Here is a 27,742-nt window from a genome sequence, read left to right as displayed (position 1 = left end):
AATGATCCGGGGTTGAGAACAGACTGGGTAAGTCTCAGATTGTTGCCAAGGAGAGGGATGTCATTAGTAGCTAGGAAACAGCCTGGAGTGCTCAGTTTTCCTACTATTTATTTGGACAAAATTCCTGTTCCTCCATTTATACATGTGACATTCCTGTGACGTAAATGGCCGATCATGGGTTCAATTCTTTGGAAAGCCTTTATGTAATTTAGAGCCAGCAAGTTACAACAACCCCTGGACAGACACAAATAGTACAGGGCAGCCCACCTTGCCAGGCATGACCCCACTGACCATTCTACTTAAGCACACACTTTTATCTATGACTGTACTAGTCTGAGAAAGCTTTGGGGAGTGCAGAGCCTGTGCATACGTGGAGGGAGACCAATTGGGAATACCACCGGCTTACTGACTGACTCAGTGGTGTAATGGATAATGTGTCTAACTACGCATCAGAAGATTGTACATTTGACTCTGTTTGATAATTTAGCAATAACGAAGGAGTCAGAGAACTGGTAGTGAGCTGTGTGTCAACAGTTCACGTAAAAGCTAAATGTGCTTTCGAGAAGCAGTATCTAAATGAGAAATAGGGGGGGTGCTAAGGATAGATCCCTGGGGATCACCAGAGATTATGGTTCAGGAGCAGGAATAGAAGCCACTGCAATTGATGTTCTGGTTACAATTAGATAAGAATGGTATGAGGTCTAAGTAGTCAAAGATGTTGAACGATAACATGGTCAATCGTACCAAAGGCAGGTCGAGAAGGATGAGGTGAATGCTTTATCTTTCTCACAGTCAAATAGGATGTCATTTTTGATTTTGAGAGCTGTTTTGGTACAGTGGCAGGGGTGGTAACTTGATTGTAGGGATCCAGAAATGGAGTTCTGGGAAAGATGGGTACCAATGTGGGATGCAGAAACATATTCAAAAATTGGACAAGAAAGAATGATGGGTTCAAGGATTTTTTTTTTGAGGAGACTAGCAAGGGACAGGAATACACAATGAACGGTAGGATGCCAGGAAGTACAGAGGACCAGATGGACCTTGGGGTACGCATCCAAAGACCCCTGAAGGCAGCAGGACAGATAGATAAGGTGATTAAAAGGCCAGATTAATGGAATACTTGGTTTTATTAGCTGAGGCATAGAATATAAGAATATGGAGATTATGATACAATACTGTGTGCAGTTCTGGTCGCCACACTATTGCCCTTGAGATGAATGGCTTGCAGGGTCAATTCGGACCCGGGGCTTCCATTGTGGTGGATTTGGTGTTACACGTAGGCCGGACTGGGTATGGAAATCAGATTTCTTTCCCTGAAGGTCATCAGTGAACCAGAAGGGTTCAACAATAGTTTCGTGGTCACTATTGCTGAGAACAGCTTTCAATTTAATTTCTATCGGCTGCCGTGGTGGGATTTGAATCCATGTCCCCAGAGCATTCACCCGAACCTCTGGATTAGTAGTCCAATAATACAACCACTACACAACCATCTCCCTCTAAATCTGTCCTGTTCCATACACTGGCAGTGTCCTTTTCCTGGAAAATACCATTGGAATAACGTCTGGCAGTGATAAAGAAATGGAATCGAGTTAAGAGCAGGTGGCTGGGACAGAGGCTGGCAGTGTTCCAGAAAGAACATAATCATCTTTGTGATGATGAGGGTATAGGTTCAGAGGTTCTGCTTAAGGTTGAATACAGTACTAAGCTTGTAAACAGTTGGACTGGGCACAACTTTGTAAGTTAAATTTCAGCGCTTGGTGGGGAGGCTGAAGGAGGACTTGGTGAGATGGGACAGTCTCCCTTTGTCGTTGGCAGGCTAGGTGCAGGTAGTAAGAATTATTTTTTTTGCCACAGTTTCTGTTCCAGTGTCTGTTGCTCTTTTTGCCAAAGTCATTCTTTTGAAGGGTGGACAGGCTGGTCTCATCGTTTGTGTGGAGAAGGATGGTAGGTAGAATAAGGAAGCCGGTGCTCCAAAGGGGGCGGCAGTCGAGGAGCTTGGCCCTTCCGAACTTGTCGCACTTTTACTGGGCGGAGAATGTGGAGAAGGTGTGGCTCTGGAGTAAGCAGACAGGAGCTTTGTGGGTGCGGAGAGAGGCGGGTTCTTGTAATGAGTCGAGGTTGCGGGCGCTGGCAGCGGCACCACTATCGTTCACCCTGGGGAAGTATTCGGGTGATCATGTTGTGGTAGCCACGCTGAAGATTTGGGGGAAAGTTTGGCAGCACTTCAAGTTGAGGGCAGGGTCAAGGGTGATGCCAATAAGAGGGAATCATAGATTCGAGCTAGGGAGGATGGATGTGAAGTTCCACGGATGGGCAGAGAAAGGGATAAAAGAGATGAAGGATCTGTTTCTGGAGGGGAGATCTGGAAGAAGGCGTCCGGTATATGGAAGTGCGGAGTTTTGCAAGAAAGGTTTTCCCGAGCTTCCCGGTGGCACCGTTCTCATTGTTAGAGGAGGTGCTGTCGGGGGGGGGGGATTTAAGGCCAAGTGGGAGGAAGACTTAGAGCTGGGGCTGGAAGAAGGATTATAGTGCAAAGTGCTGCAAAGGGGTAATGCCCCGACCTCGTGCGAGGCTGGGTTTGATTCAGTTAAAGGTGGTGTATAGGGCGCACTTAATGAAGGCAAGGATGATCCAGCTTTTTGAGTTAGTGGAGGATAGTTGAGAGCAGTGTGGGAGAGACCCAGCCAATCATGTCCATATGTCCTGGTCCTGCCCAAAGTTGGAGAAATATTGGGGATTGTTTTTCAGCATGTGAATTTGGAGCGGTGTCCTCTGGGGTCATATTCGGGATGTCAGACCTGATGGAGTTGCAGACGGGAGTGGGGGCAGATGTTTTGGCCTTCGCCTCATTGATTGCTTGCAGCCGGATTCTGTTGGGGTGGAGGTCAGTTTCTTCCCCCAGAGCATCGGTGTGTCTGGGGGACTTAATGGAGTTCCTGTATCTGGAGAAGGTGAAATTTGCTCTGAGGGGTAGATGAGGGGTTCCACCAGAGATAGGACTTATTTGTTTTACATTTTGAGGACCTGGTTGCTGTCGAGGAGTGCAGGGGAGCTCGGGGCTTGTGTATTGTTGTACAAATGCTGAAGATTTGAATAAAAAATCTTTTTATAAAAAAAGATCGTAAACTGTTTCAACGTAAGTCCGTGATTGGGCGGGAAAATGATTCGGTGATGAGAGCTGAGGATAGTGGCTTTGGTCTTCTTTATGTCTACAGGTGCAAACAGCTGCAAGGTGAGATGATCAAGAACAGATCCTTATGGCATCCTGCAGTCTTGTGGGGGCAGAAAGGTGCTCTGGCTACAAAATAGGCAAGAATGGAACTAAACAGGACAGTTCTACTGAGCTTGATAATGAAAGAAAGGCATTGGAGAGTGTAGTGTGGTCAAAGGTGCAGAAAAGACAAGGGCGGAAAATCTTCCACTGTCAGAGTCATGAAGGATGATTTTTAATTCCAGATATTTACAGTGGTGTGGCATCAAAAGCTGATTAGAGTTCAGTTGCTGCAAGTACTCCATTAGAGTCCTGTGTTTGGAATAAAACTTGCAAATCTACTCTCTAGTTGTGAGATATAATTCAAGCTAGCAGGAATTGTTTGAATTGAAAAGATGGAACAGAGAGTTTTGATATTTAAACCTGCAACCCATGATTCTTTTTTATAAGTACTGACTTAACCACCCATTGAAATTTATTTGTTCTTGGAACGTAGGCAATATTGATGCAACTACATTTTGTTTTGCCTATTACTAGCTTATTACCACTCATTTGTTTGTATTAAATGAATGCAAAGAACTCCATGTCTCAATGTTGCCTATTTTTGTCATTTATTTATTCTTTGTATTTCAGGATTAAGATTATTTTAGAATAGTAACATCTGTCATGCAGAGATTGTACATTTCTGCTAGTGTGTTTGTTGTTAAACAAGTATGTTGTTCAGAGTTAAGCCTGCAGACTGCTGGAATTGTTTTGTCTTATTATTTATCTAATTCTACAACTTAAATCCAAAAAAATAGCAACAAGGTGAAAATTGATTAGTGTCTGATGTTCGTTACATAATCCATTGAATGATTACAGCGCAGAAATAAGCAGTTTGTTCTGCCATGTCCATCCAACTCTACAAGCACATCCCAGCTAATTCCACTCCCCATTATATTTTCTCTTCAGATAATTGTCCAATTCCCTTCGAAAACCCGGATTGAATTTGCTTGCACCACACCCTCAGATTTGTTCTTCACATGAGTAATAGTGAAGACTGCTCGAAATTACCAATCTTGCCTTTCACTTGATTTATTTGATCCACAAGCTACAAAATAGGTCTTCATTTGACACAATTTAGGCCTGAATTAATGTTTATAAAGTATTAGGTGAAAATCTGTTAATTTTGTTTGCTTGTTTTCAAGAAAATCTAGGCAGATGAAGTATTAGTATAATAATGGAATATTATTCAAGAAGTACTTGCAGTCCAAATGCTGAATTGCATTATGATTTGCATTAAAAACATTCCTATATTAACTAAATAATGAAGTTTAAAAACATGGAGAGTGGCACAGTGGTTAGCACTGCTGCCTCACAGCTCCAGGGACCCTGGTTCAATTCCAGCCTTGGGTGATTGTGGAGTTTGGACTTTCTCCCCGTGTCTGTGTGGGCTTCGTCTGGGTGCTCCGGTTTCCTCCCATTGTCCAAAGATGCACTGGTTAGGTGGAGTGCCATACAAAATACCCTTAGCTTCCAAGGTTAGGTGGGGTTACTGGGTTATGGAATAGGGTGGAGCCGTGGGTTTGAGTAGGTGTTCTTTCCAAGGGCCGATACAGACTCGATGGGCAGAATGGCTTTCTGCACTGAAGGGAGTCTATGAAATGTGACAATCACGTAGCGACAAACAAATTCAGAAAACAGGGAAGTGGTGGATGGGATATTAAAAGAATAAATTGAATTAAAAATATATTAAATTTAGAAACCAATATACCAATCCTACATTACTGGCACTGAAGTACTTGTAGAGTTCATCATTGGTAAGTAATTTATATGAGGACCTGTGTAAGGAATATATTATAGGGGTTGAATTTAGTCGAGCTTATGAGTTGCCTTGACTGCTGTAGGCGTGGTGGTAACCAGTTCTGAAACTGGATAGATTGCGCAAGGGATTTTCCAAACTAGGGTACAAATTTGATTCTTAGTATGCAAATTCTGTGGAAAAATTTATTTGACATAGTAGATTGGATTAAATGATATTCAAATCCTTAAAGAGCTAATGATGTCATAGTTCTATATCTGTAAATTAAATCTTAAATGATGTTATGTGGGCCTAAAAGAACATTTTGTGTTTCAAAGAAATGCCCCTGTTAGTCCATAGAACAGATTTCAAATATAATTTGATTACAACAGAAATTGGATCAGAAAGATAGCTGCTTGAAATTTCTTTTTAATTTTCCCAATTGAGGGGCAATTTAGTGTGGGCAATCCATCTACCCTCCATATTTTTGGGTTGTGGAGGTGAGACCCATGCAGACATGGGGAGAGAAATGTATTTGTAATATGACAACATATTAATATTTTTGTACTTAGTTTTGTACTAAATTAATATTTAGTTTTGAAAAAACACTATTTAGTCGGATTGATTGTTATTGTGTAAACAACTAATTGGAACAAAAAAGGAAGTATTTGGATTTTTTTTTTAAATGTGAAACTACCTTGTTATTCAAAGAACCATCAAATTTCAGTACCTTGGCTTTCCTGGTTGTGGAGCCAAAAACGTCAGTTCTGCAGCAACAAACAATGAAAGGTTAATCTGGAAAATTAATTAGTGGTTTCTGGGACTGGGTTACACAGTCAGTATCTATTTATAGATGCGCATTAAATGGTGAAGCATTGATTGAGAAATAGATTACTTGGAAATGTAAGTTTTAAACTTTTGACATGATAGCTGAATCGTTTTTGTTCTGGGTGGCTGGTTTGTGCTTCAGGAGCATAAGGAACAGGAGTGGACCATTTAACCCCTCTAGTCTTTACTGACATTTAATTACATTGTGGTTGATCGCCATGATTTCTATGCTGAAGGAAATACTAGCACTGTTTTGTGCAAGTTGTCCTCATTTAATTCCATAAGCCCTGGCATTCTGGTGAATGTATACTGCAATCCCTGCAGGGCCAGTGTATCATTCCTAGTGTTCAATGTCTAAAACTGAACTTGGCATTCCAGATAAAATGTGATCAATTCTCTGCACAACACTATTAATTGTTAATAGCTAAGTGATTCAACTCTTCACAGTTTGATTGACGAAGTCTGTGGATTTTTGTCTTATTACTAAGCATGCAGATGCTGCCTCCTAAGTGGAGGAGCTGAACAGAGATATAATTGATCAAGGTCAGAGGTGAAGAATGTAAGCTACAATTTCCTCTCAGGCTGGATAAGCAGGAAATTCTCTTAATTACAAAACACTTAATCATTTTACAATGGTTCTGGGTGAAAACAATGGTGATCTTCCAGCATGGCCATGCAGTATTGTATTTTACCCACTGACCATAAGACATGGGTGCAAAAGTAGCCCACTCAGCCCATCGAGTCTGCTCATCCATTCAATCAGATCTTGGCTGATCTGCTTTAGAACATAGAATAGTACAGCACAGAACAGGCCCTTCGGCCCTCAATGTTGTGCCGAGCCATGATCACCCTACTCAAACCCACGTATCCACCCTATACCCGTAACCCAACAACCCCCCCCCCCTTAACCTTACTTTTTAGGACACTACGGGCAATTTAGCATGGCCAATCCACCTAACCCGCACATCTTTGGACTGTGGGAGGAAACCGGAGCACCCGGAGGAAACCCACGCACACACGGGGAGGACGTGCAGACTCTGCACAGACAGTGACCCAGCCGGGAATCGAACCTGGGACCCTGGAGCTGTGAAGCATTTATGCTAACCACCATGCTACCGTGCTGACCCCCTCAACTCCACATTCCCAGTTTATCGCCATAACCCTTGATTCCGTTACTGATTAAAAATCTGTCTATCTCAGCCATGAACACAATTAACGATCGAGCCTCTACAGATCTCTGCAGTAAAGAATTCCACAGATTCACTACCCTCTGAGACAAAATTCCTCCGCATCTGTCTTAAATCCCTTACACTTTGATTATGCCCTCTGGTCCTAGACTCTCTCTCAAGAGGAAACATCCTCTTGGCATCTACCCTGTCAAGCCCACCTGAGAATCCTATGTTTCCCAATAAGATCACCGCTTGCTCTTCTAAACTCCATTGAATACAGGCCCAATCTACTTAACCTCCCCAAATAAGAAATTTCCTTCATATCTGGGATCAATCTAGTGTACCTTCTCTAGACTGCCTCCGATGCCAGCAAATATTTCCTTAGACAAAGGGACTAAAAATGTTCACAGTATTCCAGATATGGTATAACTAGTGCCTTGTGTAGTTTTAGCTGGACTTCCATATTTTTATACTCTGTTCCCTTTGAAATAAAGGCCAACATTGTATTTGCCTTCCCAATTACCTGCTGAACTTACATGCCAGCTTTTTGTAATTCATGCTCGAGGATCCCCAAATCCCCCTCTGCTGCAGTCTTTCTCCATTTAAATAATATTCAGCTCCTTTATTATTCCTACCAAAGTGCATAGCTTTATATTTTTCTGTATTATATTCCATCTGCCAAGTTTTTGTTCACTCACCTAACCTGTCTACATCCCTCTGTAGGCTGTAGTGTATTCAGTTCCCTCGTCCAAGTCATTAATATATATTTTGAATTATTGTGGCCCCAGCGCGTGGCACTCCACTAGTTACAGGTTGCCATTCTGAAAATGCTCTTCTTGTCCCAACTCTGTTTTCTATCAGTTAGCCAATCCCCTATCCGTGCTAATATACTGCCCCCAACACCATGGGCTTTTATCTTAAGTAGCCTTTTGTGTGCTACCTTATCGAACGCTTTTTGGAAATCCAAGTATATCACATTTGCTGGTTCCCCTTCATCTACATTGCGCGTCAACACCTCAAAACAATTCTAATAAATTTGTCAAGCATGATTTTCCCTTCATGAAGCCATGCTGGCTCTGCTACAGTATACTATGCATATCTAAATGCTCTGGTATTACATCCTTTATAATGGCCTCTTAACATTCTCCTAATGACAGAAGTTACGCTAACTGGCCTTCAGTTACTAGTTTTTTGTCTCCCTCTTTTTGAATAAAGCTGTTACATTAGCAGTTTTCCAATCCTTTGGGACCTTTCCAGTATTTAAGGATTCTTGGAAGATTGCTATCAGTGCATCCACTATCTCGAAAGCTACTTCCTTTAATATGTTGGGATACAGCCCATCACGTTCAGGGGACTTTAGCCCCAGCAAAGCTCAGATGTAGGCTGTCCCAATGGTACAACCCCCACTTTCCCCAGTACGGATGCCAGTGCCCCACGAACCAAAATCCACTTCTCCCACACCAGTCTTTGACCACATATTCATATCTCTTAATTTTATGTACCCTATGCCAATTTACACATGGCTCAGGTAATAATCCAGATATTATTAACTTGGAGGTTTTGTTTAATTTAGTACCTAGCTCTTTGAAGAACCTCTTTCTTTGATCTATCTATGTCATTGATCAGGGGCTACAACAGCAGGATCCTCTCCCCCCCCCCACATGCAAGTTCCTCTCCAGCCTGGAACAGATGCACTGGATAGGCAACACCGCCGTTGGGACTCTTGATCTGGCTACAGAGAACGGTGTCTGTTCCCCTAACTATACTGTGCCTCACTTTGACTACATTTATCTTTTCTGCCCCCACTTGATTGGCTGCCTGTACCACATTGCGGTGGTCAGTTTGCTCATCCTCCCTACAGTTCCTGTTTTTGTCCACACAGGGAGCAAGAATCTCCAACCTGTTGGACAAGGGCAGGGTCTGAGGCTACTGCAGTGCTACCTCTTGGATCCCTCTACCTGCCTCACTTGTAATCACACCCTCCTGTTCCTGACTACTGATCGAATTCAAGGCGCGGTATTCTCCGGACACCAAAGGCGAAACCTTGTTCGGCCGTTGGCCTGCTGAGATCGGGGGTGGGCCACTTTATCTAATCCCCCCCCCCTCTCCAAAGCACCGCACGCCTAATCGACGGCCTCAGGACATTGCCCGAGCACCCCCCCCCCCCCCCCCCTCGATGCTCCGACTCCAACTGGTTGAGTTCCCAGCGGCGTTGGTCTCTCCTATTATTTGTCGGGAACTCGTGTGGAGGCTGTGGACCCAGTCCAGCGCTGCCACAGTTGGAAGAGAGCCGATCCGCGGGCAGGGGAGATTTTGGCAGGGGCTGGGGGCGCTATTGGTGGCTGGTCTGGGGGTCGCGAGCCGGCCAAAGGTGGGGTACTAGTTGGCAGGCTGGGTCTGTGCGCGGCCGGCACCATGTTGCACGGCGCTGCCCATGCGCATGCGCGGCCACGGACCCAGCAATTCTCCAGCCATATTGGCAGCTAGAGTCGGATGCTCTACGCTGCCTGACTGCTAACCCCCCCACAAAATGGAGGATCGGTGGCCGTTTGCGCCAAATCTTCGGTCGTAAAATGCCACCGTTCCCATGTCGGCGTCAGGACATAGCATGAAAATCGGAGAATCCAGCCCAAGGTAATTAATCTAAGGGGTGCAAGTGCCTTCTGAAACAGTGTCCAGGTAACTCTCCCTGAAGTGTTGCAATGTCTGAAGCTCATACTCCAGCTCATTAACTCTGAGCCGAAGTTCCTTGAGCAACCAACAATTGCTACAGGTGTGGTCACATGAACCACAATGGGGTCCCCAATCTCCTACATGCTGCAACTACAACACATCGCCTCCATCCGTATTTTATTTAGATTTTCAATTGGTTTTTAATCTTACTAATCTTTAGTTTTTGCACTAATGTTTTCAACCTAGCCTTCAATTTCAAAGCAAGTCCAAAAAGAGGAAAATACTTATCTACAAAATCCTTACCTGTGATATTAGATGGGAGTGTTAACTCAATGTTGTAGGACTGCTGCAACTTACCTCTCCGGCTTCGGTCTGCTCCTGGCCCACTAACCTGTGGACCTAGTAAGGGAAACAAATGCCTCTCCCCCCCCCACTTCCCTAAACTCCCACACTTAATTCCAGAGTCTCACTGCTGCTAGCAACCCACACAGACTGCATGTTTGAGGCCTGTTTTTATATTCTCAGCCTCCTGTTTCAGAGGCCCATCTAAGCCAGTTGCTAACTGCGCTAATCAGCTCCCTGTTTACCCAACTAGGAGACCTTGTTTTTACTTTCCTTAGGCTAAAAAAGATACTTCAATGTCTATCCTTCAGTTACCAGCAATTTGTGCTAAATGTTAAGAAAGTAAAAGATGAAGATTTATTCTCCTAAACTCCCACACTTACCTCAACTCCTAACACTGGTTTTGGACTGGGACAGAGAGAAACTTCCTCTTTGCAGTGTAATTTTATGGTTGCATCAGTACAGCAGTCACTACAACTGTTGGCAGTTAAGAGCTGCCTATTTGGTGATTTATGGTCCATTTTGTTTTCTCCTTTTTTTAAAAAAAATTTTTTATTGGAATTTTTTGCAGAAAATATAACAAAAAGTATAGCAAAAAGCAGTAATATGCAACTAACAGCCCCATAACACCCACAATTCCCCCCATACCGTAACATCACATGGGTCACATTCCCCCACCCCCCCCCCCCCCCCCCCCCAAACAAGAGAACTTAACCATAAATTAAAATTAGATAAATCAAATTTAAATAAAACAAGCTAACATAATCAACGCCCCCCCCCCCCCGGGTTGCTGCTGCTACTGTCCCAGTACCCTATCGTTGAGCCAGAAAGTCGAGGAAAGGTTGCCACCGTTTAAAGAACCCTTGCACCGATCCTCTCAGGGCGAATTTAACCTTCTCAAGCTTAATAAAGCCCGCCATGTCATTGATCCAGGTCTCCACGCTTGGGGGCCTCGCGTCCTTCCACTGTAGCAAAATCCTTCGCCGGGCTACTAGGGACGCAAAGGCCAGCACACCGGCCTCTTTCGCCTCCTGCACTCCCGGCTCTACCCCAACCCCAAAGATCGCGAGTCCCCATCCTGGCTTGACCCTGGATCCCACCACCCTTGACACCGTCCTCGCCACCCCCTTCCAGAACTCCTCCAATGCCGGGCATGCCCAGAACATATGGGCATGGTTCATTTTGTTTTCTCCTTAATGTCTATGGTTAAAATATAGTTTCTCAATCAATCTTACGTTTGCTAATATCAAAAGATTGGTTGGGTCAAATGTATCTTTCTGTTTGGGTTGTCTGTGTGTTAGAGCAGGTAGAATCATTAGAATCCTGACAGTGCAGAAGAAGGCCCATTTGACCCAACCAGTCTGCAGCAACCCTCCGAAAGAGCACCCTACCCATTTCCCCGCCCTATCCCTGTAACCTCACCTAACCTTTGGGGCAATTTAGCATGACCCATCCACCTAACCACATCTTTGGACTGTGGGAGGAAACTGGAGCACCCGGAGGAAATCCACGCAGACACGGAGAGAATGTGCAGACTCCACACACCAGTCACCCACGCTCAGAATCGAACCGAGGAGAATTCCTGATTGCCACGTTTGTATGTAGAGACGACACCTTAAGGCTATTGTAGATTCAGTAGTATTAAGAGTTATGAATTGAAGTAAACACTCCATCATAAAAATCTTTTTTATTTTGTCACTTCAGTTTTTATTGAGTAGTTTGTATCTCTACGTTTCCTATCCCTATTTGTGTTCATTTTGCTATCTGAAAGGAGAACATAACCATGAATATCAGTAGATAAAGAGTATCGGCAGATAGTTTTAGATTGGCGAAATCTGAAAGCGCAGTCACCTCAGGATCTGTACTGGGATCTCTGTATAATTTCTGTTGTGCCTGAGGTTTGATAATGCCAACCTAGGGAGCATGACAGTTTGTAAAGCAAGAGACAGGCGCATATACTGTAGTTAGTAAATTTAGTTAAAGTGAAATAAGAATGGCCATCAGGGCAAAGGAAACAAATACTGTTAGGAAGCATAAAAACAAGGGAAGATTGAAGACATAGATTTGAAGCACAACCTTTTATTATTATGTCAGAATCCATCGAGTATCGCATATTGTGTAAATTACAATGAATATTTTTTTCAATAAGTTCTGTGTTTTCTTATCTTAAGATTCTCCAATGTAAAGTCTGAACTTATGCCAAGTCATCCGCTGGAAGTTATGGAAAACAATGTAAGTCCAGAAAGTTTGATTCTTAAAATCCATTTTAATGCCGCATATATTTATTCTTAATGATTTAGTAAGCATGCAGCACACTACCAACTCCTGGACTTCATGCGTAGCTTCATATTACATTGCTGGCCAGTCAGTACAACAGTTGAGGTACTTGGGTTAGCTTCAGTGCATTTGAGTTTGAGAGGAAAAGGTCACGATTCCTGTTCCTGATTTACGTTGTCATGATTCGTGTTCAAAAATGCATGCATGAGCACCTCATGAGGACAGGGTCAACAGTTCAATGAAAAGATACGTGAACAATGATTTCCACTTGTTGTTTTAAGCATGCAAGACACTAAACGTTACAGGGTCATACTTCCTCATGGTTAAGAAACCAAGACCAATGTTCACACATTTATTTGACCTTTATTTAGCCAGGTGAGTCATTTGCGATAATGACCTGGCCAATATTGTAACGACAATGTTGTCAAAGGATGGAAGTAGATAACTGAGAACAGGAGGATTTATTCTCTAAACATTTACAGTTTGCCCAAGCTTTTTGTGATTACACCAAAAGTTGTAAATTGGTATTCATAATAATCTGCTTTTGTCATTCTTCTGGCCTGAGTACATTCTGAACATCTTCATTGGTGCATGTTTATTAATGATTTAGCTAAACGTATCTTTAAAATAAAAAGCCCATGCATCACCTACAGAAGGAATTAAATTAATTCTATACCAACTTCACTGAACTAAATTGTGTAAAAAAAGCTTAATTAAAACTGCATTTGATTAAAATCTGTACATGCACATCTGACACGAACAATAAAACATTGATCAGTCATATCCTGATGTGGAGATGCCGGTGTTGGACTGGGGTGAGCACAGTAAGAAGTCTTACAACACCAGGTTAAAGTCCAACAGGTTTGTTTCGAATCACTAGCTTTCGGAGCACAGCTCCTTCCTCAGGTGAACAAAGAGGTGGGTTTCAGAAACATAAATAGACAAAGAGAAAGATGCAAGACAATACTTTGAATGCAAATCTTTGCAGGTAATTAAGTCTTTACAGGTAGCGCAATAATCGGCAAGCAAAAATGTTCCCTTCCAGTCGGGGAACACTTCAGCAGTTAAGGGCATTCAGTCTCTGATCTTCGGGTAAACGGTCTCCAAGGCGGCCTACAGGACGCTCGACAACGCAGAATCGCCGAGCCGAAATTTATAGCCAAATTCCGCGCACATGAGTACGGCCTCAACTAGGACCTTGGATTCATGTCGCATTACATTCACCCACCCACCATCTGGCTTGGGCGTGCATAATCCTACCAACTGTCCTGGTTTGAGACAATTCACACCTCTTTAACCTGTGATAACCCTCTCTACAGTTGCTCCGTCTGGGCCTGTAAAGACTTAATTACCTGCAAAGACTCTCATTCATACATATATATTTTTCTGGAACCCACCTCGTCATTCACCTGAGGAAGGAGCTGTGCTCCCAAAGCTAGTGATTTGAAACAAACCTGTTGGACTTTAACCTGGTGTTGTAAGACTTCTTACTGCAGCCAAATCCTGGCAGAAAGACCGGACCCTGTGCATTAGCAAGAGTTGTTAATTTATTAGGAGACTTGACATCGGCTCTATTGGGTTCTGTTATAATTTGAAAAAGATTCAAATGATCCAACTTTTTCACGCATGTAATGTGCGCTGCCTGAGAATGGTGGAGGCAGATTCAATCAAGGCATTCAAGAGAATTGGATTATTATCTGAAGAGAGGCTCACTAGTGACTACATGTGACATATTATTTTAGTTATGGGTCCAACATGTGCCATTTGACCTAAAATTTCAAAATTATCAAATTTGCTTAAAGATGGGTTTTTAAATTAGAGAAACAACTGACCTTTCAGAAATTTGTACAAATTTTGGTATCAGAAAGCATTCTGCCATTAATTGCATCACTTATAATGTGATGCAATTAATCTTTACACTTAAAATAAAACACCCTGCCTTATTTAATTATTCATTTTATTAGCTTTAAATAAATTGTATGGTTAAGGTACAGTATAATAAATATAAAACATTTGTATGATTAAAAAAGATTAACCAAAGCACAAATTATGGTTGTAAGCTTTAAAAAAAATATTATAAACAGAGTTTACAACGTAAAGACTGGACACAAAAAAAATGGTTTCCCCATCCTACTTAAAACGCACAATGTGCCTTTGTAGCACGAGTGCAAAAGCTTCCTGGTTAATTTAAACAGTTTTAACATTTAAAAATAACACTAATCTACAAATCTACAAAAATAGTAAAGAATCTCTCAAGAAATCTTTAACTTACCTGTGATTCATTGATGATTTCCAAACCGCAGCGTAAGTAAACGGAAGAACAAGGTAAAACGCGGGACACAATGCGGTCTCATTCACAAATTTTAAAACTGTAGTAGTTCACGTGTTCTTACCTTGCGCACGTGGTAGGTCCATCCGGGTGCTGTGGAATCAGGTGATTTTTCCCTTTGTTAATTTCGCCGGTAGTGTCTTTGCCATGATCAAACATGGCAGACGTAAAGTTTTCTGGGACATCATTTAACATCATCAAAAAGGTAATTGCACTTCCGGTGGCGGCGATGTCCGAGTGAGCCGCACATTCGGTGGGCTCTCACTCCGGCGGGACTGAACAGCTGTTTCCCCGCGATAGCGGGACCACGGAGGCGGCAGAAAGGCTGCCGGGAACAGAAGAGGAGAGCGGGCTGCAGAAAATGAAAGTGTGGGAGGCCAGCAGGTGAGGAAGAAAGAGAGAGAGACGGAGGCAAGGAGGAAGCTGACCTGCAGGGTAAGATGGCGGACCCACGGACCTTCCTTCCTCCAGGACAAAGGGGAAAAAAAGTTTGGAGTTGCTGAGGAGGGACAGCTTGGACCCACTTCAGATGCCCAGGAGGGGGTAAAAATTTAAGGTGCTGGGCAAAGGAAAGCGGCAGCGAAGGCGCTGAGGAGCGGGCTGCGGCATATGGAACAGCGGGATTCCAGAAGGCAGAAGAAGAAGGAGAAAAAGGGACAGAGACAAGGACCTGAAGAAAATTACCTGGGACCTCAGATGGCGGACACACGGACCCCGGACTCAGCAATCCAGTTGGCGCTGGATAACATGCTCCAGGTAATGAAGTCCAGTTTTGAAGCGCTGAAGCGGGACAGCTTGGACCCAATCCAGAAAGCGGTGGATCAGCTGAACCAGAGGATGGACGCCCAGGATGTGAAAGTTAAGGAGCTGGGAGAGGCGGTGGAGGAGCAGGCGGATGCGCAAACGGTTGCAGCGGTAGAAGTGGACGGCCTGAAAGAGCGGCAGAGAAGACTGCTGGACAGAGTGGAGGAGCTGGAGAATAGAATCCGCAGGAACAATCTGAGGATGGTCGGCCTCCCGGAGGGGGCGGGGGGAGCTGATGCTGCAGCGTTTGTAGCAGACCTGCTGAAGCAGCTGATGGGAGCCGAAGCCTTTCCACGACCGTTGGAGCTGGAGGGGGCACACAGAGTGCAGGCAAGGCAGGGGCGGCCGGGCGGACCCCCCCGCCCGATGGTGATTAGGTTCCACAGGTTCGTGGACACGGAGCGGGTGCTGCAGTGGGCAAAGAGCGCCAGGAGCAGCACGTGGAACAACAGTGTTCTCCGCATTTATCAGGATCTAAGCCAGGAGGTGGCTCGGCGGCGAGCAGCCTTTAAGAATGTCAAGGAGGTGCTGTTCAAGAAGCACGTGAAGTTTGGTCTGCTGTTCCCAGCCCGGCTATGGGTCACGCACCAGGGTCAACACCACTACTTCTCCGAGCCCGAAGAAGCGATGGATTTTGTGAGGGACCTGGGGCTGGTCCCGAAAGGAGGCCCCAAGGACGCGAGTTAGGGCCCGAGGATTTCTGTGGGAAGGAACGCCGAATGTGCCTGGACCGCTGCTCAACGGTTTGCTGGGCCAAAGGGGCCAAGCGGAACATTTGAGACTCTTTCCTTTGTTCATGGACATTTATGTGCTTTTTCTCTTTTTTCTGTGGTTTTTTTCCCTTTTTATGGGTTTTTTTTAAAATTTTTTTTAATTTTTATTTTTTCCTGTTTGGGCTTTTTGGTGCAGCTCGTGGAAGACACTGGAACCGGCTTGCCCCAGTGGGTGGGGAGGAGGGCGGGGAAACAAGGGGAATGGGACAGGAAGGCGCCGGAGTGTTGAGTCACCGGGCTAGCAGATTGGCTAGTCAAGGAAGTCAGATGGGGGGGGAAGTAACAGCCAGTAGATGGCGGGGGTGGGGGTATCGGGGGATGGGGTTAGGGGAGGGGGGGGGTTGTTCTGCTGACGGGAGAGGGACTTGAAATAGGCACTGGAAAGGAGGTCGAGGGTGGAGGCAGCCGAAGGGCGGGCCAGGAATGGCGCGACGCACGGGTCAGGGGCCGGCCCGAGAAAGGCTATGGCTGACCGGCGGGGTGGGGGGGGGTGGGATGTGCCCCCCGACCAGGCTGATCACCTGGAACGTCAAGGGACTGAATGGGCCGGTTAAGAGGGCGCGGGTGTTCGCGCACTTGCGGGCCCTGAGGGCGGACGTAATTATGTTGCAGGAGACACATCTGAAAGTGTCAGACCAGACCAGGCTAAGGAAGGGCTGGATTAGCCAGGTCTTCCACTCGGACTTGGACTCGAAGTCCAGAGGGGTGGCAATCATGATCAACAAGCGCGTGCAATTTGAGGCAGAGGGCATATCTGCAGACAGGGGGGGCAGATACCTGATGGTACGGGGCAGACTGGAGGGGAGAAGGGTGGTGCTGGTGAATATATATGCCCCGAACTGGGATGACGTGGACTTTATTAAAAGAGTGCTGGGGAAGATCCCGGACTTGGATTCTCGCAAGCTAATAATGGGAGGGGACTTTAACATGGTCCTTGACCCGACTTTGGATCGGTCGGGTCCCAGAACGGGTAGACTCTCAGCAATGGCAAGGGAGCTGAAAGGGTTTATGGGGCAAATAGGGGCAGTGGACCCCTGGAGAGAGGGACAGCCAACAGGAAGGGGCTACTCGTTTTACTCGCACGTCCATAAAGTATATTCCAGGATAGATTTCTTTGTAATAAGCAGGGACTGTATGGGGGAGGTAAAGAACACGGAATACTCAGCAATTACCATTTCAGACCATGCCCCGCATTGGGTGGACCTGCAGTTCGGGGGAGCGAGTTATCAACGCCCGCAATGGAGGCTAGATGTGGGACTGCTGTCGGAGGAGGGGATCTGCGAGAGGCTTCGGAAATGTATAAAAAATTACCTGCAGGTGAATGACACTGGGGAGGTCTCAGCGGCGACCGTGTGGGAGGCGCTAAAGGCAGTAGTTCGGGGGGAGCTGATTTCAATTGGGGCCCACAAAGCCAAGGCAGACCGGGCAGAGATGGATAGATTGGTCAGGGAAATGGGCCGGATAGATGAAGAGCACGCGGAGTCCCCGGGGGAGGTTTACTCAGGGAAAGGCGGAGGCTACAGGCGGAACTGGGGGCACTATCCACGAGCAGGGCCGTGGAACAGCTTAGGAAGGCGAGGGGAGTGGTGTACGAGTATGGGGAAAAGGCTAGCAGGCTGTTAGCGCAGCAACTCAGGAGGAGGGAGGCGGCCAGGGAAATAGGTAGAGTGAGGGACGAGGGGGGGCGCAAAGTGGAGGATCCGGCAGAATTGAATAGGGTATTCCGGGACTTCTATCGTAAGCTGTATACTTCGGAGCCGCCGGAAGAACCGGAGGGGATGAAAAGGTTTCTGGACGGGTTAACATTCCCAACAGTTGGGGGGGGGGCAAGTGGAAGAGCTGGGCGCCCCGATTAGAGTAGAGGAGGTATTGGGGGGCCTAAAGGCCATGCAATCGGGGAAGTCCCCGGGGCCGGATGGATACCCAGTAGAGTTTTATAGGAAGTTCTCTGAGCTGGTGGGCCCGGTCTTGGCGAGGGTTTTCAATGAGGCAAGGGACAGAGGGACCCTGCCGCCGACAATGTCACAAGCCACCATATCTCTGATATTGAAGCGGGGTAAAGACCCGGAGGTGTGCGGGTCCTACAGGCCAATCTCCCTGATTAATGTAGACGCCAAGCTCCTGGCAAAGGTACTGGCGGGGAGAATGGAGGACTGTGTACCGGAGGTGATTGGGGAGGATCAAACTGGGTTCGTTAAAGGTCGGCAGCTGGCGGCCAATCTGAGGAGATTGCTCAACGTGATAATGATGCCCCCGGGGTAGAGATGTGGAGGTAGTGGTGGCAATGGACGCCGAGAAGGCCTTTGACCGGGTAGAGTGGGACTATCTATGGGAGGTGCTCGGACGGTTTGGTTTCGGGGAGGGATTGGTGGATTGGATCAAATTATTATATCAGGCCCCGAGGGCCAGCGTCAGGACTAACAGAGAAGTGTCGGAGTACTTTAGGTTGTACCGAGGGACCAGGCAGGGCTGCCCGCTCTCCCCGCTGCTGTTTGCCCTGGCCATAGAGCCGCTGGCGATGGCGCTGAGAGCCGCAGAGGGTTGGAAGGGGATGGTGAGGGGCGGGGTTGAACACAGGGTTTCTCTTTATGCAGACGACCTGCTCCTGTACGTGTCGGACCCAGTGGCCGGGATGGGAACTATACTGGGAATGCTGAGGGAGTTCGGCCAGTTCTCAGGATACAAATTAAATACGGTCAAGAGTGAAATGTTTGTGGTCCAGGCAAGGGGCCAGGAGAATAGATTGAGAGGGCTACCGTTTAGGCTGGTTGAGGAAAATTTCCGGTATTTGGGAATCCAGGTGGCACGAGACTGGGGCAGGCTGCATAAGTTAAATTTGGCCAGGGTGGTGGAGCAAATGAAGGGAGAGTTTCGGAGATGGGATGCACTCCCGCTGTCGCTGGCAGGGAGGGTGCAGACTGTAAAGATGACAATCCTCCCTCGATTTTTGTTTATTTTTCAGTGCCTCCCGATCTTTATCCCACAGTCCTTCTTCAAAAGAGTTAACGGGCTGATCATGAGCTTTGTCTGGGCGGGAAAGTCTCCGCGGGTAAAGAAGGCGATGTTGGAGAGGAACCGCAGCGAGGGAGGGCTGGCTTTGCCGAGTCTGGTCAATTATTACTGGGCGGCCAACATCGCTATGATAAGGAAGTTGATGGTGGGTACGGGGTCTATTTGGGAGCGGGTGGAGGCGGCTTCGTGCAGGGGCTCCAGTTTGGAAGCCCTGGTCACGGCTCCTCTACCGCTGCCGCCGGCCAAGTACACCACCAGCCCGGTAGTGGTGGCGACCCTGCGGATATGGGGCCAGTGGAGGAGGCATGTGGGGGAGATGGGGGCGTCTGTCTGGGCGCCAATCTGCGACAACCATCGGTTTGCCCCCGGCAGTATGGATGGGGGGTTCCGAGTATGGCGGCGAGCAGGGGCGGGAAGGGTGGGTGATATGTTCCTGGAAGGGAGCTTCGCGAGTTTGAGGAGCTTGGAGGAGAAATTTGGGGTGGTAAGGGGAAATGATTTTAGATACCTACAGTTGCGGGACTTTGTTCGTAGACAGGTCCCATCTTTCCCGCGCCTCCCGCCAATGGGGATCCTAGACAGAATAGTCTCTGGGAGGGATGAAGGGGAGGGTAGAGTCTCGGGTATTTATAAGGTGCTCATGAGGGAGGAAGGGTCCCAGACAGAGGAACTGAAACTTAAATGGGAGGAGGAGCTAGGCGGGGAAATGGAGGATGGGCTGTGGGCAGAGGCCCTGAGTAGGGTAAACTCGACCGCGACATGTGCTAGGCTCGGGCTGATCCAATTTAAGGTCGTTCACCGGGCCCATATGACGGTGGCTCGGATGAGCAAATTTTTCGGGATAGAGGACAAATGCGCTAGGTGTGCGGGAGGACCAGCGAACCATGTTCACATGTTTTGGGCATGCCCTGAGCTGAGGGGGTACTGGGAGGGATTTGCGGGGGTCATGTCCCAGGTGCTAAAAACAAGGGTGGTGATGAGCCCAGGGGTGGCAATTTTTGGGGTTTCGGAAGACCCGGGCGTCCAGTGGGAGAAAGAGGCCGATGTGCTGGCCTTTGCTTCCCTGATAGCCCGGCGACGAATACTATTGGCGTGGAGGGACTCAAAGCCCCCGAAGACGGAGTGGTGGCTAGCGGACATGTCGAGTTTCCTGGGGATGGAAAAAATCAAGTTCGCCTTGAGGGGTTCTGTGCAGGGGTTCACCCGGAGGTGGCAACCATTTATTGACTTCTTTGCGGGAGACTGAGCGTCAGCAGGGGGGGGGGGGGGGGGGGGGGGGGGTTAGAGTAGAGTAGGAGGGAAAATATGGCGGGTAGTACCGATGGGAGGGAAGCGGGCTTCTGCAATATGTTACGGTGGAAGTATTGAAAGAACGTGGATGTTTGCACATTTTTGCCTTTTTTGCTTCCTTTCTGATGATGTCTGTAACTGTTTATAAAGCCAAAAACTACCTCAATAAAATTGTTTATTAAAAAAAAAGGTAATTGCAATTTTTTTTGTTAAAAATGTGGGCTATATTTAATGTTTTATGTTGTAATGTGTGCTGCTAATGTATGTTTATTTTATACTGACAAGACTGACTTGCCAACGGAGTTTAAAAAAAATTTACATAGCTTTTAAATTCGAGATCCAACGTAAATAACTGGGCAATAAAATTTACGAAATTTGCATTTTATTCCAGCACAAAAATGATAGACAACATTTAAAATAAGGAAATTTAATACTTTCCAGAATTAACCATTATTGATAAAATTGTGATAAACAGCAAAATCACTCAAATTCATTAATGAGAATGAATTATACAGCCTTAAGAACAAAGAGAGTTTCCATGTCTCTAAAAAAAATGTGAAAATGTGGGGGACACGAATGATTAAGTTATAAATTTGAATAAAATCATCTTCTGTTTTTCTTTGACCCGAGTACATTTGAATACCCAAGTATAATCCTCATAATAAAATTAATTTGGGTGGTGTGTGTGTACGAATTTAGCATAAAATATGTATGAAATGTGAATACCCTTTAAAACCACTCTTGGCCTCCAAAAAAAAATAACTAGCCATGTCCGAGTGACTACACATCCTATCGGCAGCCAATGCAGGGAGAAACTAGCCTCAGATTGGACAAGCGGCTTCATAGCAGTTTTCAAATTTTATACATTAGGCTGGTCTGTCGTGGAACTCCTGATGGATCCAACGGAATCCAGTTTGGGAAACTCTGCACTTAGCCTGCTGTGTTTTTTGCACGGGGGCTGAATATCACCATTTTAGGGTTTCTCACTAATTAAATAATATTCAGTTTTTCTGTTTTGTCTACCTCATTTCCCTCATTACTCAACTGCCCACCTTTTTGCCCATTCTCTTAACCTTTCTATATCCCTTTGCATAGACTGCCATCCTCACAGCTATGGCATCAAGCTTTGTATTCTTAAACTTGGATACATGACACTTTGTCCCTTCATCTAAGTCATTAGACTGCAAATTGTTGCAACAATTTGGATTAGTTATCTCTGTAGTGATGCTGCTAGACATAGTTTCTGGAAGGATTATCCTCTAAACTTCCTACCTTTGAAAGCAGGCATAACAGGTTATAAATCACCCAACTGAGCAGAAATTATTGGAGTGCAATGTTTTTTCTCCACATTTCCTGTTCTCTGCCTCTAATTTCCCCCTCTCACGTCAGAGTTCAGTTATTTCTTTCTAACTTTCCTTAACCTGAATTCTGCATCTCGTCTTCATTGCCTGTGTGTGATGGAATGGAGATTGACTGGTGTGTGTGCACATTATATTGTTTAAAATTTCTATGAACCGCTTGTACCAAAATGTAGATATGAAAAAGGTAAAGCTATATTTATTGCAAACAGGAGAACAATTTGGATAAGGGCCATGATTCAGGTCATTCTGATTTCACTTTCATAATATTTAATGTGTATTTTATGTATTCAGTTTCAGCTCAATCAAAATAAAATGAATTTTGCTACATTGAGAAATATTCAAGGACTGCATGCTCCACTGAAGTTGCAAATGGAATACAAATCTGTAAAACAGGTAAGGTGGTTTGTTTAAGCACTTTCAATAATAGAAGTAATTGCATTGTGAGGATTTTTCATAATGTATATGAACAGTGCATGGAGAGGCTTATATTTACACTGTTTCTGAAAGCATGCATACAAAGCGTTTACTATCATACTGGGCATGTGCAGATTCTGCTGCAGTTTGAATACAGAATTTTGTATCTCTGACACTAATTATTAGCTGCAGATCTGTTTTTACAAACTAACATTTATCTGCAAGGTTCATATAACAGACATTTGGTCACTAGTGTGAATCTTCATGTGGCGTTCCCCGTGGGAAATTAGCAGAGTCAATTTCCTTTTGTATTTTGTTAGATCTAGCTTCACCTGGTACAGGTATTGTGTGTTTGTCTGCCTTATGAATGAGGAGTGAGAGACATGATTTAATGAGATACATGTGGAACAATGGAAAAAATACTATCAGCAGATTGGTCAGCCTCTGGAGAGAACAGCAGAGTTGAAATCTTTGTCCGAACTGGAAGAAGTACAAAAGTACAGTATCTTAAATGTGATGGGAAACAGTATTTAAGTAAAATAAATAATAGAAGACATAATGAGAGCAATGAAAAATATCTACGACATAACAGAAATGAAGTTGCCAAAAGTGCACTTGAATCCAATCTCTCTATATATTTCTATTGAAGGCTACAAGTCTTTGCATGTGTTTGAGCTTTAAAAATAGGACTGCAGGTAGTTTATGCATTGACTTTATCTGGTCTCAGAAATTTTACTAAAGTCAGTGCACTCAGCAATGTGTTCCAACTTATTTCTATCAATTGTTGTCGGGTGTTTCTCTCTTATCAGCACCGAGAGATTTAAATAACACTTTCCTCTGCTGACTTTAGTCCAGGTTTCTATCACTATTTTAAAATCAGTCTCCAAAAAAGATAGAGGGATGGAGATTCTGATTTTTCCAGCAATGTGGAGTGACCTGTTCTGAGGTGCTATCTGGGCGATGAGCCAACCACGTTGTGTGGACCAAGATTTATATCTCGGTCAGACTGAATAGGAGGTGCCCTTCATGAGCCAGTTGTTTTTATCATCCAGCATTTTTTATGTTTGTATTTTAGTGCTCGCCTGCAAATGACCAGATTTTCTGAATTCCATTTCATGACTGGTATGAGTTGCTTGTTGTTGGGATGCCACTTTGTTGTGGTAGATTTGAACTTTCAACCTCTGGATTGCTATGCCACAACCGCTAGGATTGCTGTACCGATGTTTGTAAGGGATTTAAATTATGAAACTTCGGAGATATTTTTGAGTGGTCTCCAGATAGGAGATTGCAGATATGTTCACAATTTCCTAACATTTGCTTGTCAGGAGACATTTCCTACTTAAGTAAATAATCAACGCTTCTCCCAATTCCTTGTGGTAAAAGTATTGAACCAAGTTGACGGTCAGAAGTTTTGGATTTCAGTTTCACTTCCGTATTTTTATGCATGGAGTTATGCTGACAATTCACTGCAGCACTGGGAGCATGCTGTACTTCTAGCCAAATATTATTTGGGCACTATTTGTAAAAGAACAAGGGAGTTCTTCCAAATCTGGCCAATCTTCTTCCCTTGATTAATAGCACTAAAACAAAAAATGAACTGATCATCCCTCCTTTGCCGTTTGTAGGACAAAACCTTGCACAACATGGTTGCTACATTTGCTTACAGTTCAAGGCAATTGTATATGAAATGTCTTAACCTATTCTCTGTAAAGGTAAAGCCACCATAGTTCCAAATGACCAGAGGCTGCTTTTCCCTTTTGAGGGGGAGAGCTGACTGGCAGTGATTTAGCCTGATGATATCACACCTCAAGCGCGGCGGGGGGGGGGGGGGGGGGCTTACTTTTGAATGGTTGACTGTTGATCTCAAAATGCTGTTTCAAAAGCTACCAAAAGATAACTCTGCTGTTTCAAATTAGGCACAGCGTTTGCCTTTCCTCATAAGCTCGAACATTGCACTGGAAACTCTCCAAGGGAACGATGAATGCATTGGCTTTGAAGACATATTGAATGGTAAGTTTATACGGCTTGGTGCATTCTTCTGCTTTATTTAGCATCTGAATTCATACCTGTGCAGCAAATAAAAATAGATATTTTTTTTGTTTCCTGGTTTTACTTTTATATTTAAAAAAAATAACAATTGGTGTAAATATTAAAATATCTGAACAGAAAAACAAATTAGATGTCTGAGTATCAATAGTTTTGTAAACTGTCTTATGGTGAAATTAGTTACTTATCAAGCAGTTTGTGTAGAAGTATCCTTGTTGCACTTTATCTTGATACGTAATCTTGAGATTGTGAAAGCTGCCACTTCATTTCCTTTCCTTTTTAGATCCAGCCCAGAGCGAAGTTATGGGAGAACCACATCTTATGATGGAGTACAAACTTGGCTTAATGTAATTAACTGACATTCCTGAAAATTTTAGAGACAAGTATTGCTTCCTGTTGCTCTGCATAGGCATGTTTCAGGAACATCTAAAATGACCCTCTGCGCAAGTGATTGGCCCAAATGAAGAGTGATTTGACACTTTGTGGACTTCAACTTCTGAAAAAAGAGCAACTGTTAAGCTTATAGTTTAGAAAAACTGGACTGCTAACAAAGTCCAAACTCTTCCAAAATAAATACTTATTAAGATAGCTCAAAAATCCGTTGTATGATTATAAAAACATAGCAACGTATGAAGTTGCACACTTTAAAATGCCTTGCCATTTATGATGTGACTAAAGTGTGAGATATGTCCAAGACTTACATCAGTTATTTCAGATGTGGATTGATTTTGTCAGTCAAGCATTTAATATCCATTAGGATTGCAGTGCTATTATTGAGCCACTTTTACAGAGGATCAGAGATTTTGTACCAAAACAAATGCTGAAATGCTTTGGTCTGGGAATAGGATGCAAGGATTTGCTGCAAACCAAGTTGGCTGTGCATTTTGTTTCAATGTCAACATTATTGCCTTTTGATCAGCAGAAGGTTGTATCCTTAAGTGATTTAATGTCCAAGATACTTCATATCTTAACTTGGCACATTGTATAAGGAAATATGTTTTGATTTCTCAGTTCAATCTTTAAGTCATATTGATAAAATGTTATCTCCTTAAATTGTGTTTCCATATTGAAAGCTCATCTGCTACAATTAGGTGAAAACACTTTAGGCAAGTTCCAATAGGTACTCCAGAATCCGTTAATTTTATTTGTGAGCAAAAAGAAAATTGCACAAATCTTTCAGATTCCATAAAACTTGAAGCTGGTTGGCAGACAAAGAGCAGAATTATGTCAGAAAGGGAAGAAGAAGAATAGTTAAATGTAAGGTTACTTTGCATTTTGCTTCTCTCCTTTCCCACTCTTTTTTTCCCAGTTCTAATTATCTGAAATATAAAATTGTGTACAGTCCATCTGATAAACGAAAGCCTTGAGTTTATTTCAAAAATGAAAGAGTTTGTTAGGTTTGCAATCTTGTCACTTCGAGCTGATTCTGTATTTTTTAATTCATTAAATAAAAATGCGTATAATGAATTTTACTTATTTACTACTTATCAATACTTGGATGGTTAATCTTTATGAGGAATTACTGTATGAAGCAGTAAATTATTCAGCACATTTCACATATACAAGCTTGAGACAATTTTATTCAATGTTTTATTATGTGTTTGATTAGAAATGGTGCTTGAGTGCAAATATAATTGTCCTGTCATTTAAGATGCCCTCCAGAATAAAGAACAAAGAAAAGTACAGCACTGGAACAGGTCCTTCAGCCTTCCAAGCCTGTGCTGACCATGCTGCCTGTCTAAACTAAAATCTTCTGCACTTCCGGGGTCCGTATCCCTCTATTCCCATCCTATTCATGTATTTGTCAAGATGCCCCTTAAACGTCACTATCGTCCCTGCTTCCACCACCTCCTCCGGCAGCGTGTTCCAGGCACCCACTACCCTCTGTGTTTTAAAAAAAAACTTGCCTCGTACATCTCCTCTAAACCTAGCCCCTCGCACCTTAAACCTATACCCCCTAGTAATAGACCCCTCTACCCTGGGAAAAGGCCTCTAACTATCCACTCTGTCTATGCACATTATAATTTTGTAGACCTCTATCTGGTCGCCCCTCAATCTCCGTCGTTCCAGTGAGAACTGAGTTTATTCAATCTCTCCTCATAGCTAATGCCCTCCATACCAGGCAACATCCTGGTAAATATCTTCTGCACCCTCTCTAAAGTCTCCACATCCTTCTGGTAGTGTGGCGACCAGAATTGAACACTATACTCCAAGTGTGGCCTAACTAAGGTTCTAAACAGCTGCAACATGACTTGCCAATTTTTATACTTCGGCCAATGAAGGCAAGCACGCCGTATGCCTCCTTGACTACCTTCTCCACCTGTGTTGCCCCTTTCCGTAACCTGTGGACTTGTTGTCTCTCAAAATCTATAATAGTGACCATTTTAACCTGTAACTACTTGAACTAAATTTTGCTTTGAAAATTCATTTTGAGAAGAATGTTCAAAGATTCAAACATTTGTTTCAAGGCACAACAATATCCGGATTGAATAAATCCCATCTGGAAGTGATTTAAATTTTCATTATTCCTAGGTCTCTAACCATTTAAAAAAAAATATCCTGGTTTTAAAAATCTGTATAGCTTTCCTGCATGATCCTGTTTCACAGATTAACCTTTAAAAATAAAGTTTTATGTGTAGAATTTGCATTTTGTGCTATATGCGAACAGCCTACAAAACATTTTTTTCACTTTGGGCAGTCTGTACACCTCTCTCCGAATTCAACCACTGCTGCATGCTAACTTCAGACTGAGGCGAATGCCACTTGTTAAAAGCCCCTCTGGAATCAGAGTTTATGGTGCAATGGTAACATTGCTGCTGCTATCATCCTTGAATTTGGACTAAGATCATGGTATGTTAAAATGCATCAATTGACTTTCATTCAATTTCCCCACATCCTGAAGGTCACTAATCTTGTGTTTATTCTCCTCCGTATCTATCTTCACTTTTCACCAGAGAGAAGCACAGTGATCACTAAGAGGGGAGAAAATAGATGGGGGCAAAAAAGCTTGTACCTAGGCTTCCTAAACTGGGCAGTTACCCCAGTGGGGTCACGAAGTGAGACTTTTTGGCCGTGATCCTCGAGGCAGCACAGCTTGAGGCTGCACGCCTCTGCATTGTAGTTACATGTAAATAAGTATTGCAATTGCTGTTTGCCAAAGATGAAATGAAAATATTACATTGGCGCTGAGGATAAAAGGAAAAAAAAGCAGTCACGGTTGTGAGCATTGTCACGTTGAAGTTCAGTTTGAGTTGAGAAACATAAGAGTGTTCAGTTGTGCCCTTATTCTGACGGATAGATACTTTTGATGCTTCTATGGACGATTGAACACAGTACATTGAACGTTTGGGCTATTTTTTTCAGACCCAACAAAATAGAGGAGGAAGGGAAGAGAAAGGGAATCGGAGTGCGTGTGACCCAGGCCTACAATTTA

General features: G+C 44.2%; 1 protein-coding gene and 1 long non-coding RNA gene across 2 annotated transcripts in view; both read left to right on the top strand.

The window, feature by feature from the left end:
• LOC119977165 (proteasome maturation protein) overlaps nucleotides 1–25,781 on the top strand; it is a 29,366-nt gene extending 3,585 nt beyond the window's left edge. The window contains exons 3-6 of the mRNA XM_038817828.1: nucleotides 12,175–12,235; nucleotides 22,141–22,242; nucleotides 24,180–24,273; nucleotides 24,593–25,781. Coding sequence (XP_038673756.1) covers nucleotides 12,175–12,235; nucleotides 22,141–22,242; nucleotides 24,180–24,273; nucleotides 24,593–24,660 — 325 coding nt within the window. The 3' untranslated portion in view covers nucleotides 24,661–25,781. The remainder of the gene's footprint in view (nucleotides 1–12,174; nucleotides 12,236–22,140; nucleotides 22,243–24,179; nucleotides 24,274–24,592) is intronic.
• Nucleotides 12,261–21,247, top strand: LOC119977166. The gene is made up of 2 exons (XR_005463128.1): nucleotides 12,261–14,814; nucleotides 20,679–21,247. It is a non-coding gene; the product is annotated as an uncharacterized LOC119977166 (long non-coding RNA).
• Nucleotides 25,782–27,742: the final 1,961 nt, after the last annotated feature.

Source organism: Scyliorhinus canicula, chromosome 14 (assembly GCF_902713615.1).
Source record: "Scyliorhinus canicula chromosome 14, sScyCan1.1, whole genome shotgun sequence".
Lineage (NCBI taxonomy): Eukaryota > Metazoa > Chordata > Chondrichthyes > Carcharhiniformes > Scyliorhinidae > Scyliorhinus > Scyliorhinus canicula.
Note: the sequence above shows the minus strand (reverse complement) of the source record. Positions and strands in the feature narration are given on the sequence as shown.